Source organism: Micropterus salmoides, unplaced genomic scaffold, assembly GCF_014851395.1.
Source record: "Micropterus salmoides isolate LMB-PRFRI ecotype aquatic unplaced genomic scaffold, ASM1485139v1 Ms_hic_scaffold_3, whole genome shotgun sequence".
Lineage (NCBI taxonomy): Eukaryota > Metazoa > Chordata > Actinopteri > Centrarchiformes > Centrarchidae > Micropterus > Micropterus salmoides.
Window position 1 is genome coordinate 20,444,858 of NW_024042261.1, and position 20,614 is coordinate 20,465,471.

At 39.8% G+C, this 20,614-nt stretch overlaps 3 protein-coding genes across 9 annotated transcripts in view; 1 reads left to right on the forward strand and 2 right to left on the reverse strand.

Annotated features, from left to right (window-relative positions):
- Positions 1 to 419: 419 nt before the first annotated feature.
- LOC119883570 (P2Y purinoceptor 2-like) lies at positions 420 to 5,945 on the reverse strand. Of its 3 annotated transcripts, none has more exons than XM_038694287.1 (5): positions 5,779 to 5,945; positions 2,446 to 2,796; positions 1,544 to 1,712; positions 1,045 to 1,360; positions 420 to 964 (listed from the first exon to the last, which is right to left on the reverse strand). In XM_038694287.1, the coding sequence occupies exons 2-5, from the start codon at positions 2,777 to 2,779 to the stop codon at positions 770 to 772; spliced, it is 1,014 nt and encodes a 337-aa protein (XP_038550215.1). In that variant the 5' UTR covers positions 2,780 to 2,796; positions 5,779 to 5,945; the 3' UTR covers positions 420 to 769. The 3 variants fall into 3 exon arrangements, with proteins under 3 accessions (XP_038550215.1, XP_038550214.1, XP_038550213.1); XM_038694286.1 differs by lacking the exon at positions 5,779 to 5,945 and adding an exon at positions 3,592 to 3,985; XM_038694285.1 differs by lacking the exon at positions 5,779 to 5,945 and having other exon boundaries at positions 2,446 to 3,540.
- Positions 5,946 to 8,199: 2,254 nt separating this feature from the next.
- LOC119882700 (P2Y purinoceptor 2-like) lies at positions 8,200 to 18,667 on the reverse strand. 4 transcript variants are annotated; one of them, XM_038692886.1, is made up of 5 exons: positions 16,998 to 18,667; positions 10,864 to 11,214; positions 9,960 to 10,128; positions 9,434 to 9,776; positions 8,200 to 9,354 (listed from the first exon to the last, which is right to left on the reverse strand). In XM_038692886.1, the coding sequence occupies exons 1-5, from the start codon at positions 17,218 to 17,220 to the stop codon at positions 9,160 to 9,162; spliced, it is 1,281 nt and encodes a 426-aa protein (XP_038548814.1). In that variant the 5' UTR covers positions 17,221 to 18,667; the 3' UTR covers positions 8,200 to 9,159. The 4 variants fall into 4 exon arrangements, with proteins under 4 accessions (XP_038548814.1, XP_038548817.1, XP_038548816.1 ...); XM_038692889.1 differs by lacking the exon at positions 16,998 to 18,667 and adding an exon at positions 12,602 to 13,720; XM_038692888.1 differs by lacking the exon at positions 16,998 to 18,667 and adding an exon at positions 12,045 to 12,572.
- LOC119882699 (F-BAR and double SH3 domains protein 2-like) overlaps positions 15,893 to 20,614 on the forward strand; it is a 77,608-nt gene continuing 72,886 nt past the window's right edge. Inside the window, exon 1 of one of the 2 annotated variants that reach the window (XM_038692885.1) lies at positions 15,893 to 16,259. In XM_038692885.1, coding sequence (XP_038548813.1) covers positions 16,239 to 16,259 — 21 coding nt within the window. In that variant the 5' untranslated portion in view covers positions 15,893 to 16,238. The remainder of the gene's footprint in view (positions 16,260 to 20,614) is intronic. The other variant, XM_038692884.1, reaches the window with a different exon arrangement.

The following is a 20,614-nucleotide window of genomic DNA, read 5'->3' on the forward strand; positions in this document are numbered from 1 at the left end:
GTTCATACTTTCCAAACTCATAACCAACAGGCTGACAACTTCTCTGGTTTTAAATACCCTGCTCAGAGGCTGTTTGGTGCTAATAATCAGAGACTTACTAAGTAAGAATAAATTAAAAAACTAGGATGAACTATAGTCCTGCTTTCCTGTTAAAAGATATTGCAGAGTGATAATGAGACTCATTCTAAAGCCATTAACCAAGAATTATATCTATTTGATACAAATTATGGCATTTAGATTAAACAAATGTCATAAGGTACAAATAAAAAAAAATATCACCATAACTGTTCACAACTGATCTGTCATATTTTGTGACACAAAGTGACACACACACACACACACACACACACACACACACATGCCCTACTCCACTGCCATCTTTGTCTTAAACGTTAATCAGAGAAAGCAGAGCTGAGGTGTGTTTGTTTTTATTTATTTATTTTTTTTCACATCTGGTCAAATCTGATCACATAACTTCTACTGGTTAATGATAGAAATCTGAATGCAGTGTGATCAACTGAACTTTGCAAAACAAAGTCCTTACATTATACATACATTATGTAAAGACTTGGCAATCGAGTAGGATTGCCAAAATGTTGATCTGGTTTTAATTTCACATTTGATTCTTCATTAGGAGATTTCAACCGTGAGAAGTCTGAACTGGCTGACATTTAAGATTGAAAAGTGCACAGGTATGGGGTCTCACATCTACCAGAGGAGGAATAAAGTACAGTTCTTGTCCCCTAAACCTTTAGCATTTTTTATTGGATCAGAGTTGAGTTGTCAAACGTTGGCTCACACTTGTTGGTTTCGATGAAGGCAATGTGCTCTTCTTGGTGAGGTTACTGCGGGCGTCACGCCCAGCCAGGAAGTAAAGGATGGGGTCCAGACAGCTGTTAGCGCTGGCCAAAGGTCGGGTCACCTTGTAGGCTACACTGGAGGCCTCCAGCAAATTACAGCTGATCTGATGAACATGTAGAAATGTGATACACTGAGCTTTTAAAGTCATTATTAAGAAAAGGAAAAAAAAGCATTCGTCCTCACCTGGGCTGGATTTGCCTGCCTTAGGTATCTAAAAACATAGTAAAGACTCCTGGTGAGGTGGAAAGGGAGGAAGCAGAGCATGAACGCTGCCAACACAATGATGATCATCTTCACTGATTTCTGCTTTGAACGGTGGGCTCCTCCTTCAGACCCCCAGCCAGGCTCTAGAAGCTTCCTCACTATGAGGCCATTGCACACCATCACCACCAGGAAGGGCAGGACAAACATGAGAACTGACACTATTGAACTGTACACCAAGAAGTCATCAAAAAGCTCTGGGCTGGTGGTGTCGTAGCAGACCAGCGTGCCCTGATTCCTGGGAAAGGAAAGACCTGATTAGAACAGTTTAGTATTATTACATGGTACTGCAGCCTTGTTGGTGTTCCACAAAAATCAATAGTCCACACTTAAACCCATTCAGTACAATGAAGAGGGACACTAGTGAAGTAAGAGGTGGAGGAAGGGGAAAAGAGAGAAGGACAACACAAATTTAAATCACTTAGTTCTTGAGAAGTAGAGAATAGGTCCTTGGCAGAATAAAACGGTGGCCCACACTGCCACAGATACCAGCCTGGCCCGACGAGCGCTGACCCAGGAGAGGGAGTGGACTGGATAGCAGATGCCAATGAAGCGATGCAGACTGATACAGCACAGGAACAGAATGGAACCTGCGGGAGTGATTGATATTCAAAATGCTCTTTTTCACACTGTAGTGAGTCTTACTTAATCTATGATATCAGTATGTATTTTTTAGCATATTGTCTTCATGATGTGGTATGTATTGCATTTGTCTCAAGTCAGATCATACTGTATTACATCACATTGTATTGTATTATATATATCAAATTGTCTATCTGTTGGATTTTAATTGTTTTTAAGTTGTAGGTCTGGAACTGATGTAATTAAATTTTTGATGACACTAAGTCAGTTAAAATATTTCTCTTTTTATATCTTCTTGTATGATATCCTGCCACAGGAGTATGTCATTTTTGTATTTTAATGTATCATATCACATTGTATTGTTTTGTACTGTATTGTACAGTATCATAGTGTATCGTATCGTAGCTTATAGTGTGTCGTGTCATGATCTTACCATAGCACATTCTATGGTAGCTTAGTGTAAGGTACCATAGCCCTGTGTAGCATATTGCACCATATCTTATATACAAGGACACAGTATATTACATAATAATAATCTAACATATCATACTATTTGATATCATATTATTACAGTATGTATTATATCATTTTGTATTATATTGTATATTGGATAGCTTGTATCAAATATTGTACAATATATTATGTTGTATCATACTGTATTGTCATGTGTTATACCATATTGCCATACTGTACCATATCATATATCAAACTATATTGATCTGAACCACGCCAGAACTGTACCATATAAGTTGGCATAAAACAGGAAGCGTATGAGCTTGCAGATCGGTTCACTGAAGGGCCAGTCGTTCTCGTCTGCGTAGTAATAGATGAGGAAGGGCAGAGTGAAGATGTAGAGTGTGTCGCACATGGTCAGATTGAACATGTAGATAGTGGAGGGCTTCCAGCGCTTAGTGCGGAACACAATCACATACAGCGCTGTGGCGTTCAGCGCCAGGCCAATTACAAAGACGAAGGCATAGCTGACAGGAAGGAGAATATATTTAAATTCTTCTTTAAGTTTACAGTAGAAGGCACTGACATTGGCTAGGTTGGTACTGTTGTCAAAGGTGGCCATCTTGATTGTGAGAACACCTGAGTACAAGATAAGTACAAAGGAATAGATTAGTAACATGCTGCATTTGAACCTAAAAGCATTTTACTAACTTACCAAGTGAAACTGTGAAGTTATCACACACACAGAAATAGAGCAGATTACATTTTACGATGCCCCAAGTCATTCATTTTCAGCAAGCATAAAGCAAGCATAATCGAGCAGCCCATTGTGATTTGGCAATCAAATTTACACAGTTTGTAGCTTGAGTCATCCCATTTTAGCGTCATTGTGCGTTTCACAAAAAGTAAATCCTTTTGAGGCTGATTTTCTTTAATCACCTTGCTGATTGGGTGGCTGAGTACAGAAGAGAAGATTATGAGCGATAGAGAGAAGATGATACTTTAATGGTGGCGTTCAGATTAAACCTGGTGGAATAAATGGGTTCTGTGGCTGCAATATAAGTTACGGTACAACTGTACAGTATGTGTATGTAATAAAATGTACTGTTCACCTGGCCCAATAGGTGAGACCTTGACACCTTATCTCAGTAGATTACTGAAATACCTATCGGTCTAACCTCATTGCCTCTCCATTCTCCTCTTTCCAAAAGAAAAAAAAAAACTAATGGTTTTAACACATCTCAGCTGCAGAGGATCCAGACAAAGATTCACACAGACTTGCATGGCAACAGCGTTTTATAAAACTTTTAGTGCAGCTGTGTTCTCAAGCAGAAAAACAGCACTCATTCTGGCACTTTGCATGTCAAGGTTTTCCAAAACCTTGTGTCTGTGAGAGGGAGAGACAGAGGAATAACTTTGTAACTCAAACCATACCTTGTTTTGAAACCTTTCTTTCTGCTGTGCTCACTGGAATGCATGCTACATTGTCGTCTCACTTAGCGTCAGTCCATTTTTCTCTTCCTCTACAAATCTGTCTGTTTATCTGACAAACTCAATGTCAAACCAAACTCTTGTGACGCCATGTGGAGCCTCAAAAACTCACATACAACGAAAACAGTAGATGCCAGACTTTTGTCAGTTACAGTGATGAGTTTTTCTGATATTATTTTCTCTTTATACGGCATCCAAGCAGCGAAGCTGTTTGTGCCCTATTGTTTTTGTTCTCATTCTTCTTCTTCTGTCTTTCTTCTTTTTCTCTGCTAAAAGTGTTTGGGCAGCAAAAACTGCTGGACGAAAACTCACCAAAATTGTCAGGTGGGTTGCAAATTTCACCCACTACTCAGGCAAAAAAAAGAAATGGCACTCACAGACCTCATGGTGGCCCTATAATCAACTTTACAGTTTTGCAATTATCTCGAAAACAGCTTTGTTTAGAGTCAAACTTCTATCATTATTTTAATCTCTGGATTCATCTGCATTTTGCCGCAATAGTCTTCTGCTCTAAAAACTTCAAATTATACAACTTTTTATCACTTTTCTCTAAAACCTATTTTTGCGGACTCGCTGATCAAATATTATCAAAAGAATTTTGATATGTCAATCTTTTTTTTTTTTCATAAATTTGTACTTTTGTGTCTTTATGTACAATTTCACATAAATGCCCATAAATCAAAATTGGCTTAAGCTATTGTAACCAAACTTGACGCCTCTGTTCAGATGCTCGGTTGCTTCGTTGCAATATTATGATATTCTTCCACTAGGGGGCACTACACTTGCAAATGATTTATACCTCTAATTAGCTGCATGGATTCATACAAAATTCGGTTTCTACGATATAGGGTCTACTCAGTTGATGTATAAAATTTGGTAATGATTGCTCAAAGCGGGCGTGGCTTATTACAAGAAATGTAAATTTTTAGACATTTCTCATTCCAAACTTCAAAAAATCTAAGAAAATCAGGCATATATCCCAGAGCGCTGAATTTATTTCAGCACATCCACTGACATCACTAACATTTTCTCACTGCAACCTATGGTAAATTCAGAAGTCAGTCACTCTATATTTTTCTGAATATGCTAATTAAATTAACATCTATAGCTCCACAAGTCTTTCTTCAAACGCTACCAAAATCAACATAGACATTCTCTAGATGACCCATATCAAGTTTTTAGATCGGTCAAAGGGTGAGTTTGCAGGGATATTCAATATCTTGCCATAACTCACAGTATGCACAACATTTTCTTTTTTACTCAGTTTTGGATAGATGCCGTCAAAATAATTGACAACACACCGAAAACCAGCAGAATAATATGTGATTTTTTTCAGAATTTTCTTACCAGCATCTTGACTGTTGTAAACGTTTCAAGTTTAAACTGACAAAAATATCCGGTTCTGGCACATGTGATGTTACTGCCTCAACTTGTGAAAAGGTGTGTGGAAACAATCGCTCACCAGTAGCTCAGTCTTAAGTCACCTGGAGATCTGAAGGTTCAAATCCCCAGGTGGCTGAGTCAGACTTGCTGACAATGGAGGTGTTCAGTTCATAGTGAGTCTAAGTTCTCCGTTTTATTTGGAACCTATGACACTTTCTTCTTATTTTACTCTGCCAAAAGTGTTTGCTACTTAAACTTTAAAACCTTGAAACACAAAATGTTGCAGGTGGGTTGAACATTTCACCCATTAGTCAGGTAGGCTACATATAATGCTGCAAAAATCAAGTTTGCGTTATCGCAAATATCTCAAAGACTAAATTATTTCATTACTTTAATCTCTTAACTTGCTTGGATCCCGATCATTGCCGCTTGCGGCTTTATTAAAAAAAAAAAGTTGTTTTCTCTTTATCAAAATCAATGCCTCTTGCTCCATCTGTATCCTTTCCTCTCTTATTTTTTTCTCTTCAAAACAGCTGCAAGTTGAATTTTACAGATAACAGACCCGAGAACGAGCGACCCCTCTTGAAGTCCCCCAAATTCTTCTGACCTGCTGTGTGCATGCTAGATCAGCTCACTATTCAGCAATAAAATAATGTGCGCTTATTAAATTGGATGTAACAATAATCCACATTGTATCCCAAGAAATATACTAAAAAGCCCCCCTTCAAAACACATGAAATTACTCACACTGTATGAACGCTATCGCCTTTCAGAGACTGTCCTGCATTGAGACATCCTGTGTAATGTCTGCTCATTCTCAGGTGGGACTCTGAGTGTGTTGTTAATGGCTGAATGCCTACCTAAGATACCTGAGTGGGAGACAAACCTGTGAAAGAAGGTGTGTGCCGCTCTGACAAGCTGTAGCCTGTACACGGTGGAGAGCCTGAGGCTCAGATATTATGTTAAATGGACGATGTCTAAGACAAGACTTTCCCCACCTTAGACTGTAAGAATATTCAGTTTGTTAATTCAGAAAGACATTATTTAAATGTTTTTAAAGTAGAAATAATCCTATTGTAATCCCATGATCATAACTATGATAAGTATAGGAGTAGATAATTATCAATTACTTTTTCTTGTTCTTTGTTACCTAGCTTTTTATAGGGAATGGGAAGTAGGACAAAGTCTTTGCACAGTAAGCTATAATATTTAACACCAATTCAAAGACAAACATCCTTTTGAAGACAGGTAAATCAAACACACAGCTATTAGCATAAAGATTTTGTAAGCAAGGAATATTAGAAATCTCCTGGCATGCAATCAAAAATATATGGTCTTGTGTATCCTTACTAAAATACAGTGGGTCTGACAGCCATACAGACAAACAACAAGAATTTTAAAACTCAGGTGTACAAAGAATATATTGTTTGTGACTTTTTACATTTTACATTTACAGAACTTGTAAATGAATGTAAATGGATGGGTATAGAGAAACACACTGTACCTGGCTTTCATAATTTTAGCTGTTGTCTGTGTGTGTGTGTGTGTGAGAGAGAGAGAGAGAGAGAGAGATGTTCTGATCAACTGTAGAAAGTCAACTATTGAATTAAGACTCATAAAGACTCATCACCAGTAGCCTGTCTAGTTGGGCAGTACAACCCCATATACTGGCAGTCTAGTGCAATACCAATGAAATTACCCAGTGGCTCAGTGGTACACTACAACTAAGGTTACTCTTTCCATAAATTACAGTTCATACTTTCCAAACTCTGGCAACTACCAGCTATTTGCCCCTATTTACAGAAAAAAAAACTAAAATAATAACCAAAATGAATCAGAAACAACTCCTCAACCATTATGCCTAGATGCATAATTCTGGTCTCCTTTGATGGGTGAGAAGAATATGAATCAACTGTAAATGATTTTATTTTGCTATTAAAGAGTAAATGGAGATGCAATCAAGGAAAACATGATATTTTCATCCTCGCCTGGTATAAAATCTGTATTATAATAGCAATATCACCATCAAAACCATCATCCAACTCATAGTAATACAACAGAATATTTTCTAATACACCTGGAATACAACTGTAACTGTAAATTTGATGAAAATAAACTAATAGCCTATACATCAGTTATTGCACAATTTTTCAAAAATATACCAGGCGAATGTCCATGTTTTGGCCATATTTACTTCTGTCATGCAGGGCGCTGCATAGGATCAGCCTTCTCCAATAGCACAGGTAGCCAATACTTATCTGATGATTCCTAAAGTATCTATGAACAATGTTGGAGCTGTAATAAGTTTATTCACATTAAGTCATTAATTTATAGTAAATTAAGATGATTTGAATTCATATTATTCTTTCTGTTGAAATTTTGAGATCATGAAATTTAGACTGTTGATTTTTGATTTTGGAAACTTTTGAAACAACTGTTAACGAATGTTGGTAAAAATGATTACCTTGACTCCTCCTCACTAGGTCATTTCACAGTTATAATGACAGCTTGGGAAGTTCCTTTGTTTGAGTGAGAGAGGAGGACTGAAACCGATAAATAAACCGGTAAATAATTTTGTAGCAGCTGCTGCCACCGCTGAGTGTACATAGCAGAAACTCTGAATATCCAAAATGGTGCCTGGAATTATTTTTGTCAACAACTGAGCTATTAACAACAAAAACAGCAAAAGTAAGTCAGCGGTTGTAACTGTATATATATATATTGGTGCGTTTGTTGTTATTGTTATCTGGCTATGATAATGAAATGAGTTACACAGCTGATCATAGCTGGAGCTGAGCATTCTTTAGAGTGGTCGGACTGCGGTGTAGGATGAGAAGAGAGATATCTAGAAGGCAACAACTGGAGGCATGGACAGTGTTCACAGAGCGATTTAAGTTGTGACATAAGCTCTTTTAGATGCTTGGCTTTTGATGTGTATGTGGTATGGATAATAAATGGTTTGTTTGAGATTCTAGATGAGCCTTCTAGCTTCACGGAGGTGTGTATCATGGATAGGGTGACAAAATACTAGGATCACACATGGATTTCTCATTTGCATTTTGCACAAAAATCAATCTACTGGGTAAGTCAGGAACAACGCCAAATATCTTACAACAAATGTCATAAGGTACATGAAACAAATTTTAAAAATGTATCACCACAACTGTCTCAAAATCTATACATATTTATTACGATGTCAAGTTCCTTCATATTTTGTGATACAAAGTGACACACACACACACACACACACACACCCTACTCCACTGCCATCTTTGTCTTAAATGTTAATCAGAGAAAGCAGAGCTGAGGAAAACCCACTTGTGCCAATTAAAACTTCAGGTGCAGCTGTTGTCCAGTAGAATCATTTACAAAAACCACAGTTGTGGAGCACCATGTAGTTTAGTTATATCGATACGTTATAGCTTTTCAAATATAACAAAAAAATATGAACTCAAGAACTCCTTTAAAGGCATTCACTACGTGATTTCGATATTTATTTTACATCTGGTCAAATCTGATCATTTCTATTAGTTAATGATAGAAGAAGAAGAAGATACTTTTATTGTCACGTACACATTGCGAACTTCATTCTCTGCCCTTTAACCCATCCCTCAATGGAGCAGTGGGCAGCCGCTGTGCAGCGCCCGGGGACCAACTCCAGGTTTTTATCAGTGCCTGGTCAATTGCACTGACTGAAGAACTAACATGTTTTGATGGTGGGGGAAATCGGAGCACACCCACGCAGAGAGAACATGCAAACTCCACACAGAAAGGTCAGGACGACCAGGGTTGGAACCCACGACCTTCTTGCTATGAGGCCACAGTGCTATCCACTGGATCACTGTGCCGCCCAAAATCTGAATGCAGTGTGATCAACTGAACTTTGCAAAACAAAGTCCTTACATTATACATATATTATACAAAGACTTGGTAATCGTGTAGGATTTTCAAAATGTTGATCTGGTTTTAATTTCAAATTTGATTCTTCATTAGGAGATTTCAACCGTGAGAAGTCTGAACTGGCTGACATTTAAGATTGAAAAGTGCACAGGTATGGGGTCTCACATCTACCAGAGGAGGAATAAAGTACAGTTCTTGTCCCCTAAACCTTTAGCATTTTTTATTGGATCAGAGTTGAGTTGTCAAACGTTGGCTCACACTTGTTGGTTTCGATGAAGGCAATGTGCTCTTCTTGGTGAGGTTACTGCGGGCGTCACGCCCAGCCAGGAAGTAAAGGATGGGGTCCAGACAGCTGTTAGCGCTGGCCAAAGGTCGGGTCACCTTGTAGGCTACACTGGAGGCCTCCAGCAAATTACAGCTGATCTGATGAACATGTAGAAATGTGATACACTGAGCTTTTAAAGTCATTATTAAGAAAAGAAAAAAAAGCATTCATCCTCACCTGGGCTGGATTTGCCTGCCTTAGGTATCTAAAAACATAGTAAAGACTCCTGGTGAGGTGGAAAGGGAGGAAGCAGAGCATGAACGCTGCCAACACAATGATGATCATCTTCACTGATTTCTGCTTTGAACGGTGGGCGCTCGGGCCCCCACTCTCGCCCTCGGCTCCTCCTTCAGACCCCCAGCCAGGCTCTAGAAGCTTCCTCACTATGAGGCCATTGCACACCATCACCACCAGGAAGGGCAGGACAAACATGAGAACTGACACTATTGAACTGTACACCAAGAAGTCATCAAAAAGCTCTGGGCTGGTGGTGTCGTAGCAGACCAGCGTGCCCTGATTCCTGGGAAAGGAAAGACCTGATTAGAACAGTTTAGTATTATTACATGGTACTGCAGCCTTGTTGGTGTTCCACAAAAATCAATAGTCCACACTTAAACCCATTCAGTACAATGAAGAGGGACACTAGTGAAGTAAGAGGTGGAGGAAGGGGAAAAGAGAGAAGGACAACACAAATTTAAATCACTTAGTTCTTGAGAAGTAGAGAATAGGTCCTTGGCAGAATAAAACGGTGGCCCACACTGCCACAGATACCAGCCTGGCCCGACGAGCGCTGACCCAGGAGAGGGAGTGGACTGGATAGCAGATGCCAATGAAGCGATGCAGACTGATACAGCACAGGAACAGAATGGAACCTGCGGGAGTGATTGATATTCAAAATGCTCTTTTTCACACTGTAGTGAGTCTTACTTAATCTATGATATCAGTATGTATTTTTTTAGCATATTGTCTTCATGATGTGGTATGTATTGCATTTGTCTCAAGTCAGATCATACTGTATTACATCACATTGTATTGTATTATATATATCAAATTGTCTATCTGTTGGATTTTAATTGTTTTTAAGTTGTAGGTCTGGAACTGATGTAATTAAATTTTTGATGACACTAAGTCAGTTAAAATATTTCTCTTTTTTATATCTTCTTGTATGATATCCTGCCACAGGAGTATGTCATTTTTGTATTTTAATGTATCATATCACATTGTATTGTTTTGTACTGTATTGTACAGTATCATAGTGTATCGTATCATAGCTTATAGTGTGTCGTGTCATGATCTTACCATAGCACATTCTATGGTAGCTTAGTGTAAGGTACCATAGCCCTGTTTAGCATATTGCACCATATCTTATATACAAGGACACAGTATATTACATAATAATAATCTAACATATCATACTATTTGATATCATATTATTACAGTATGTATTATATCATTTTGTATTATATTGTATATTGGATAGCTTGTATCAAATATTGTACAATATATTATGTTGTATCATACTGTATTGTCATGTGTTATACCATATTGCCATACTGTACCATATCATATATCAAACTATATTGATCTGAACCACGCCAGAACTGTACCATATAAGTTGGCATAAAACAGGAAGCGTATGAGCTTGCAGATCGGTTCACTGAAGGGCCAGTCGTTCTCGTCTGCGTAGTAATAGATGAGGAAGGGCAGAGTGAAGATGTAGAGTGTGTCGCACATGGTCAGATTGAACATGTAGATAGTGGAGGGCTTCCAGCGCTTAGTGCGGAACACAATCACATACAGCGCTGTGGCGTTCAGCGCCAGGCCAATTACAAAGACGAAGGCATAGCTGACAGGAAGGAGAATATATTTAAATTCTTCTTTAAGTTTACAGTAGAAGGCACTGACATTGGCTAGGTTGGTACTGTTGTCAAAGGTGGCCATCTTGATTGTGAGAACACCTGAGTACAAGATAAGTACAAAGGAATAGATTAGTAACATGCTGCATTTGAACCTAAAAGCATTTTACTAACTTACCAAGTGAAACTGTGAAGTTATCACACACACAGAAATAGAGCAGATTACATTTTACGATGCCCCAAGTCATTCATTTTCAGCAAGCATAAAGGAAGCATAATCGAGCAGCCCATTGTGATTTGGCAATCAAATTTACACAGTTTGTAGCTTGAGTCATCCCATTTTAGCGTCATTGTGCGTTTCACAAAAAGTAAATCCTTTTGAGGCTGATTTTCTTTAATCACCTTGCTGATTGGGTGGCTGAGTACAGAAGAGAAAAATTATGAGCGATAGAGAGAAGATGATACTTTAATGGTGGCGTTCAAATTAAACCTGGCGGAATAAATGAGTGTGGGATTATCTGTGCACATATGGAAAGTTGTGGGTTCTATGGCTGCAATATAAGTTACGGTACAACTGTACAGTATGTGTATGTAATAAAATGTACTGTTCACCTGGCCCAATAGGTGAGACCTTGACACCTTGTCTCAGTAGATTACTGAAATACCTATCGGTCTAACCTCATTGCCTCTCCATTCTCCTCTTTCCAAAAGAAAAAAAAACTAATGGTTTTAACACATCTCAGCTGCAGAGGATCCAGACAAAGATTCACACAGACTTGCATGGCAACAGCGTTTTACAAAACTTTTAGTGCAGCTGTGTTCTCAAGCAGAAAAACAGCACTCATTCTGGCACTTTGCATGTCAAGGTTTTCCAAAACCTTGTGTCTGCGAGAGGGAGAGACAGAGGAATAACTTTGTAACTCAAACCATACCTTGTTTTGAAACCTTTCTTTCTGCTGTGCTCACTGGAATGCATGCTACATTGAAAAAAAAATTACTTGTCCCGGTACACCAAAGTGTTAAATGTCAGTCCATTTTTCTCTTCCTCTACAAATTTGTCTGTTTATCTAACAAACTCAAGGTCAAACCAAACTCCTGTGACGTCATTTGGAGCCTCAAAAACTCTCATGCAAAGACGACAGTAGATGCCAGACAGCGCCTTCAGCGCCCTCCTTTGTCTTCTCTCTCTCTGATATTATTTTCTCTTTATAAAAATCAATGCCTCTTGCTCCATCTGTATCCTTTCCTCTCTTATTTTGTTTCTCTTCAAAACAGCTGCAAGTTGAATTTTACAGATAACAGACCCGAGAACGAGCGACCCCTCTTGTAGTCCCCCAAATTCTTCTGACCTGCTGTGTGCATGCTAGATCAGCTCACTATTCAGCAATAAAATAATGTGCGCTTATTAAATTGGATGTAACAATAATCCACATTGTATCCCAAGAAATATACTAAAAAGCCCCCCTTCAAAACACATGAAATTACTCACACTGTATGAACGCTATCGCCTTTCAGAGACTGTCCTGCATTGAGACATCCTGTGTAATGTCTGCTCATTCTCAGGTGGGACTCTGAGTGTGTTGTTAATGGCTGAATGCCTACCTAAGATACCTGAGTGGGAGACAAACCTGTGAAAGAAGGTGTGTGCCGCTCTGACAAGCTGTAGCCTGTACACGGTGGAGAGCCTGAGGCTCAGATATTATGTTAGTCAAATGGACAATGACTATGACAAGACTTTCCCCACCTTAGACTGTATTTATATAAGAATATTCAGTTTGTTAATTCAGGAAGACATTATTTAAATGTTTTTCAAGTAGAAAAAAATCCTATTGTAATCCCATGTAGGCCTAATCATAATTTAAGTTAACATAAGTATAGGACTACATAATGATCAGCAATTACTCTTTCTTGTTCTTTGTAACCTAGCTTTTTATAGGGAATGGGAAGTAGAACAAAGTCTTCGCACAGTAAGCTATAATATTTAACACCAATTCAAAGAGGACGTGTAATTCTTAATCCAAACACACAGCGTAAAGATTTTGTAAGCAAGGAATATTAAAAATCTCCTGCCAGGCAATCAAAAATATATGGTCCTGTGTATCCTTCCTTAAATACAGTGGATCTGACAGTGTGACTTTTCATATTTCAGGCAAATATGTGAATTGCATCCAAATTCCTTTTTGTACTCCTTTTATTTGACTGTTTTTACAGTAAAATGTCTTACCTTAGTGTGACCAAAGAAAAATAGAAGTCAAATTATAAGAGGACCCATAAACCTTCTGTACCACTGGTGTCTATGTGTTAATACATGGGTTTGGTTCTCCTGAATGCGAGCATGTGCATGTGCATGAGTGAGAGCTGAGAAAGTGCACTTAATGTCTTACCTGTTCCAGAAACTCTGTGTATTAATGATTACATCGCCCTTAACCTTAACCTTGGCCATGGCACGTATAGGGGGCATGAAGTAAAATTGGCAACTTTTCCTTCCAGCTATTTTGTCTTTTCTTCTGTTTGGCTAAAATGAACCCTTCCAGGGAGCCATATATTTTTTCCTGTTTTCTTTTTTATAAGATATTGAAGTGTCCTTGGGCAAGATACTGAACCCCGATTTGCCCCTGGCGGCTGTTCCGCCAGTGTATGAATGTGTATGAATGTTAGTTTCCGTTTGAGCACTTAGGCTCAGTGTAAGAATGTGTATGACTGGTGAATGCAGATGTCGTGTAAAAGCGCTTTGAGTGGTCGAAAAGACTAGAAAGGCGCTATACAGAGCATTTACATTTTTTTGGTTTTCCCCAATGCAACATTTAGTTCTCCCCTACACAACTTACTTTGTTTCATCCCACAACCTATAATTCAATACCTGGTCAATTTTAAATGATATGCAACCACACCTAACACATAAACATACATACGCAGGCTACACAGATTCAGTATTTTACATGTACGAGGAATTTGATTTGGTGACAAGGTGCTACACGTAGACAAACATACAGTTGACAGAAATAAATGTAAAAAATATACACTGAACAAAATTATAAATGCAACACTTTTGTTTTTGCACTCACTTTTGAACTCAAAGATCTAAGACTTTCTCTAGGTACACAAAAGGCCTATTTCTTTCAAATATTGTTCACAAATCTGCCAAATCTGTGTTAGTGAGCACTTCTCCTTTGCTGAGAGAATCCATACACCTCACAGGTGTGGCATATCAAGATGCTGATCAGACAGCATCGGTATTGTACAGGTGTGCCTTAGGCTGGCCACAATAAAAGGCCTCTCGAAAATGTGCAGTTCCATCACAGTTTTGAGGGAGCATGCAATTGGCATGCTGACTGCAGGAATGTCCACCAGAGCTGTTGCCCGTGAATTGAACGTTCATTTCTCTACCATAAGCTCTCCAAAGAATTTGTCAGTACATCCAACCAGCCTCACAACTGCACACCATGTGTAACACACCAGCCCAGGACCTCCACATCCAGCATCTTAACCTCCAAGATCATCTGAGACCAGCCACCCAGACAGCTGCTGCAACAATCGGTTTGCATAACCATACCGTCTCAGGGAAGCTCATGCTACATGCTCGGCATCCTCATCGGGGTCTCGACCCCCACAGCCATTGAGTAGGAGTGGACCAACATTCCACAGGCCACAATCAACAACCTGATCAACTCTAAGCGAAGGAGATGTGTTGAACTGTGTGAGGCAAATGGTGGTCACACCAGATACTGACCCCCCCAATACAGTGAAACTCCACATTTTCGAGTGGCCTTTTATTATGGCCAGCCTAAGGCACACCTGTGCAATACCCATGCTGTTTGATCAGCATCTTGATATGCCACACCAGTGAGGTGGATGGATTCTCTCAGCAAAGGAGAAGTGCTCACTAACACAGATTCTGACCGATTTGTGAACAATATTTGAGAGAAATAGGCCTTTTGTGTACACAGAGAAAGTCTTCTTTTAAATCTTTGAGTTCAGCTATTGATGAATGGGGGCAAAAACAAAAGTGTTGTGTTTATAATTTTGTTCAGTGTATAAATATGGAATAAACATATGCAAGTTATAAATGAATAATAGAATTATGCGTAGAAAAAAAAATTTAATATTTAAATGTGCATTACTCCAGGTTTGTGTTGCACAGTGGGAGAGGATTTATCTTTATATAATTATATTAAGAAAATATTTTTTTAAAGTATTATTATTAGTCTATTTAATAATAGCACAACATAGACAACTATAAATAAAATTTTGAAATGCATTATTATTGTATTATAATGTTTACTGTGATGTGTCTGATGCTTAATACACCAGTTGGATTGAGATGCTCAAAATAATACTATTTATTATTAAGAATCCACGCGTCTTAAATGTAGTCTTTTCTTTTCTTCCCTCTATCTCTTTAAAAAATACTACTAGTTTTGTCCTACTACGTGATCGATTTTTCTTCGATCGACTGCGGTTTCTTGTTGCTATGCAGGTCTGCGGGACGCAGCCTCCTGTCAGTGTCAGGCTTTTCTCCTTGAGCAGGCTCGGGAAAAAAACCCTGTTGCTCACTGAATAAATAGTCCCATTTTGAAGTTATTATATTTTTTGTCCCTTTATTTGGTTTGAAAAACCTTTACAAATGCGCTAATCGAGGTTACTGTCAACGCCGGGAGAGAAAAGGACATCTTTCTGCTCTCAAGTGTTTTTCATCCCAGCCCGGCAGCTATTCGGTTCTTCGCCACTTTGGGGAGCTGTTGAGCTTAGCTGCTGAAGGGATTCCCCGTTATTATCTATACCCCCATCCCTGCCCTCGGCTTTTTTCTCCCCGCCTGTCTGCTCTGCTGCTTCACAACACAGTACAGTACAGTACACACTAGTCCTCTAGTAGTGGCAGCAACCAACACAAGTGTGTAGAGTCTCTCCTCGGAGCTTCAGTTTCTGTTCTGTATAAACCAGCCATTTATCATCAATCATGGCCGCCGGAGTACAAATTTAACTCCCGTCTTTCCTCCCTGTCGTCTGGAGGGGAGGATTTTTGTTTGGGGAAACTAAAAAATATTAGTCCCACACTGATTTTGGATTTCCTCTTGGAATTACAATACATCTCACAAGGGAAATACCATTCATGTCAATACTCCAAAATGCAGCCGCCGCCGAGGAAGGTGAGTGATCTCCAGAGTCCGTTATGTTTGTAGCCGGACTGTGTACAGACAATGACAGACAGATAACAGCGAAGTAACATGAGATGCGGATGTTGTGTTAAACTAACCACACAAAAAAGCCTCCTGGTGTTCGAGGCTCAAGAAAATTAAAGGGTAGAGAAAAGACCAGTGCTAGCCAGCGTTAGCAGCGTTTGCTAGCTAGGTTAGTCACTAACCTACTGACATTAATACGCATCTGTCCAGGCGTTATAGCGCGAGCCGTCAAACGTCAACTAACGTTAGCTAGAAAACGCTAGGTGGGCTAACGTGAGACGATTTCTACAAAGCACCACACCATGTTAGTAAGGGAATATAATAAAGCGTTTGTCCTCTTAATACCTCCTGGAGAAGAAATAACTTTAAATGAAGACAAAATGTACAGTAGGTAATAACTTATGGCACTGGCGTTTTGGCTAGTAACGTTACAGTAATTTAGTTCCAATTTAACGTCAGTTTAACGTTACCGGTGTTATTTAGCTAACTTAACTGAACAGTTCACAACAACAAAAATATGTCGTTTCTCCACGTTGTGATGCTTCTCCTCTCAAGGGAAGACTTTCAGTCCGTCCAGGGTCACGTAATTTCATCAAAGGCAGAGCTGACAAAAGCCACGCACACGCACACACACACACACACACACACACACACACACACACACACACGCTGAGGAGACATGGTGGTAGAGAGAGCCATACTAACCTATTGATTCTGTATGGGCTGAGAAAACACCACAGTCCCCTATGGCTTGGTACCCAGTGTTTGAGAGAGTGTGTGTATGCCAGGGTGTTGAAGTTGCTTGCCCATTGCCTTCTATGAGTGTGTGTGTGTGTGTTGTCCTGAAATAGATGCATGGGAGCCAATTACCCTGCTGTGAACCTCTGCACAGTTTTCTCTTAATTACCACATATTCCCCCGGTGCCATTTATACTCTGGGTTTAGACTGGCCCTGAACATGTCACATCATGTCTGTTAAACACACACACACACACACACACACACACACTTGAACAGGTCCTGTCGTCAGTGAGGCTGTGGACATCGCTATGGTTGTCTTGTTCCACAGTGTGTGATCAAGTGCACCATTACGGTCATATCCATTTTGTAAGATCCCGTTTGTCAACTGTCAGTGTCTTTCCCATTCAATTTGCTGTGAAAACACTTCCAACAATAAAACAGAGTTTGCAAAATAATGATGTGTTACCCCCTGCCAATGTTGCTGGCAGTACTCTCGGCCCAGAGTGTATCAGTATTTGTCTGTTGGATGCTAATAATTTCTCTCCCCGTGCGGTACAATACAGCCCCTTAAGTGTTTTGTCTGTGTCTCGGCACATCTGCTAGCAGACTGAGCTCGTTTGACTCTCATATATTAGTTTAATGTGGCTTAAATTAAAGATGGCTGCTAATGAGGCTGAAGAAAGGCAGTACATTTGCTACACAAACTTGCTATCTATCTATCTATCTATCTATCTATCTATCTATCTATCTATCTGTCTGTCTGTCTGTCTGTCTGTCTGTCTGTCTGTCTGTCTGTCTGTTTCTGTTTCTGTTTCTGTGAAGACTACCAGAGAAGCTTTGGCTCTATCGTAAGCCATATTTTGAGGGAGCTGTTTTACATTTAAAGGTATCTGTATTAGGATATGTGTTGAATTACTGTCAGCAAAGTCATACCATACCAAATTTACTTATTTCCAGAAAGTCTATAAATTACCAATGGCATCTCAGTGGAAGCCCAATCAATGAATCAGCCAACTGTTTTTAACTGGTCATACTGTAATTAAACAGGACAAACATAATTAGAAGCGAGCCATCACGAGAAAGGAAATACATCCGCTGTTGCACGTTTATTGTTCTTGTGGCAAATCTGATTATTTATCTTGATATAGGCTTTAAGTCATGTCTGTTTTGTTACCTTCTCCTACCTACAGGTGGGGATACATCAGAAGCACAGTTAAATATGTGTGTTGATGTTTGGGTTACATAACAGGAACTACTTTCTCAGCGGTATAGATGTACCTGCTGCATCGGCTACTACCACTAACAGCAGCTGAGCTCTTTTCCTTTAACGTGACCTTTAACATACTGGGTCTCTCTTTCACCTCGCCTCATAATTAACATCCCTCTCATCCCATCTTTTTCACTGTTGCTTTCACCTTCTCCGTCTCGCTGACCATCTCTCCTGCCCAGTCTCGTCATCTTCTTTTCCATACGTTCTCTCTTACTCTCACTCACTCACCCTTCATATTCCTCCCCACTCTTCCTCTGACTTTCCCTCCCCCATCTCTCTGTCACCCTTCGCCCTTCCCCTTTTCACCCTCTCTGGTTTCTGATGAGTGATAGAAGGTGAAATCAAGTGAAGTCATTTTACCCTGATAATGTAATGAACCACTCCCTCCTTATCTTCAAAGACACAGCACATGAAAGAAAGGAGCTCTGCAGTGTATGTTGCTGTGTGTGTGTGTGTGTGTGTGTGTGGTGTGTGTGTGTGTGTGTGTGTGTGTGTTGTGCTGTTGATTGTTTTGTCTAGAACAGTCATGAATTTGCCCACTGTTACTCTGGTGAATAGCTGATGGAATTCACCCAACAATACACAATGACCATCACAGTGACTCTGTTGACAGGAGTGTGTGTGTGTGTGTGTGTGTGTGTGTGTGTGATTGTTTGTGTGCATATTAAGGGTGAGCTCCCTAGCTTTGTTAGCTTTTTGCACAAGACTATGTGTGAATGAGTGCAGGTTATAGCCCCTGGTCTGACCACCCAAATTAATTTGTGCAAGAGTTGATGAAGTTAGCAGCACATGGCGTCTATATGTTTCTAAATGCTTTCAGGGGCTGTTAAAATAGTGTTTTCTGTCACCTTTAACTGCAAAAAATGCCTCTTTCAGCCCCTCCAAAATTCGGACAAAAGTTGAACACCGATTGTTATGTTGATGGATTATTGATTTGAGTGTGTGTAGCCTAGATCTGTGTGAGCACACTCAAGGTAGATGTCAGGTAATTGTAAGATAGATCGATTGATGGGGGTTAAATTATTTGTGTGTGTGTGTACGGCTTTGATACTGATGTACTATACCGACATCCATCCATCTATCGTCAATCGCTTATCCTGCATACAGGGTCACGGGGGGGGCTGGAGCCAATCCCAGCTGACATCGGGGTACACCCTGGACAGGTTGCCAGTCCATCGCAGGGCCACACATAGACAAACAACCACTCACGCATAACAATTTAGGGTCACCAATTAACCTAGTCCGCATGTCTCTGGACAGCGGGAGGAAGCCGGAGTACCCGGAGATGACCCACACGGACACGGGGAGAACATGAACACAACAACTCCACACAGAAAGGCCGGGGCAAACGGGGTTTGAACCCACGACCCTCTTGCTGTGAGGCGACAGTGCTAACCACTGCCACTGCTAACCACCAAATATAAATGACGTGTCCGTTTACTTTTAATGTACACATGTAATATGTTGTATTATTTCTCTCAATATAATCCACTTATTCTTATTTCCATACTTTATAGACACCTTATTGTGAAAACCGGATGTTGTCACATGTGTATCCTCGCACTAAATTCATCAAGTCCGACCCAATTTGATAAATAATGTTGTATGTGGTTCTCGTATCGTGTAACATGAAGACTTCACAACCTCTCTTCAGGTAGGACTCTCATAATGCAACACTTGTCTTTGTAAAGAGAGAAAATTACAGGACAAAGTCGCTAACCTGCCTGTCAGCTCGCACTGGTCCGTTTCAGTGGATTTACCATAAAGGCTTGAATACATGTGCACTCCAAATTTTATTCCAAGTTTATTTTCAAATCAGTACTCAGATATTGGTAACATTGTCAGTAGAGCCAGGGGGTAGCATTACCTCAATATGTGGAGCTTGGCTCAGAAACCAGAAGAACGCTGGTTCAAATCCCATCAACGATGCCCCTGAGCAAGGCCCTGAATGTTTAACTGCTCTCCAGGTGCTGCACAATTGCTGCCCACTGCTCTTAATTATGATGGGTTAAATGCAAAAAACTGAGAAATTTCCCCTCATGGATCAATAAAGTGAAGGAAAAAGAAACAATTACACAGATATAAGGACTTACTGCTTTTCTGTGTTGCATGTTATTTTAAATTGAATATATTTGACCTTTGAACTGTTTGTTGAGAGTTTGGCATTTCACAGATTGACGGTTAAGTGACCCTTCTCTGAGCCACGCCCCGAACACGCAGCTGGCCAATCACAGTGCAGTATAGGTCTCACTCTAACTGAGGTCTGACACTTTCATGGCTATGCTCCATTGACTCTGGTGCAAAATGAGTA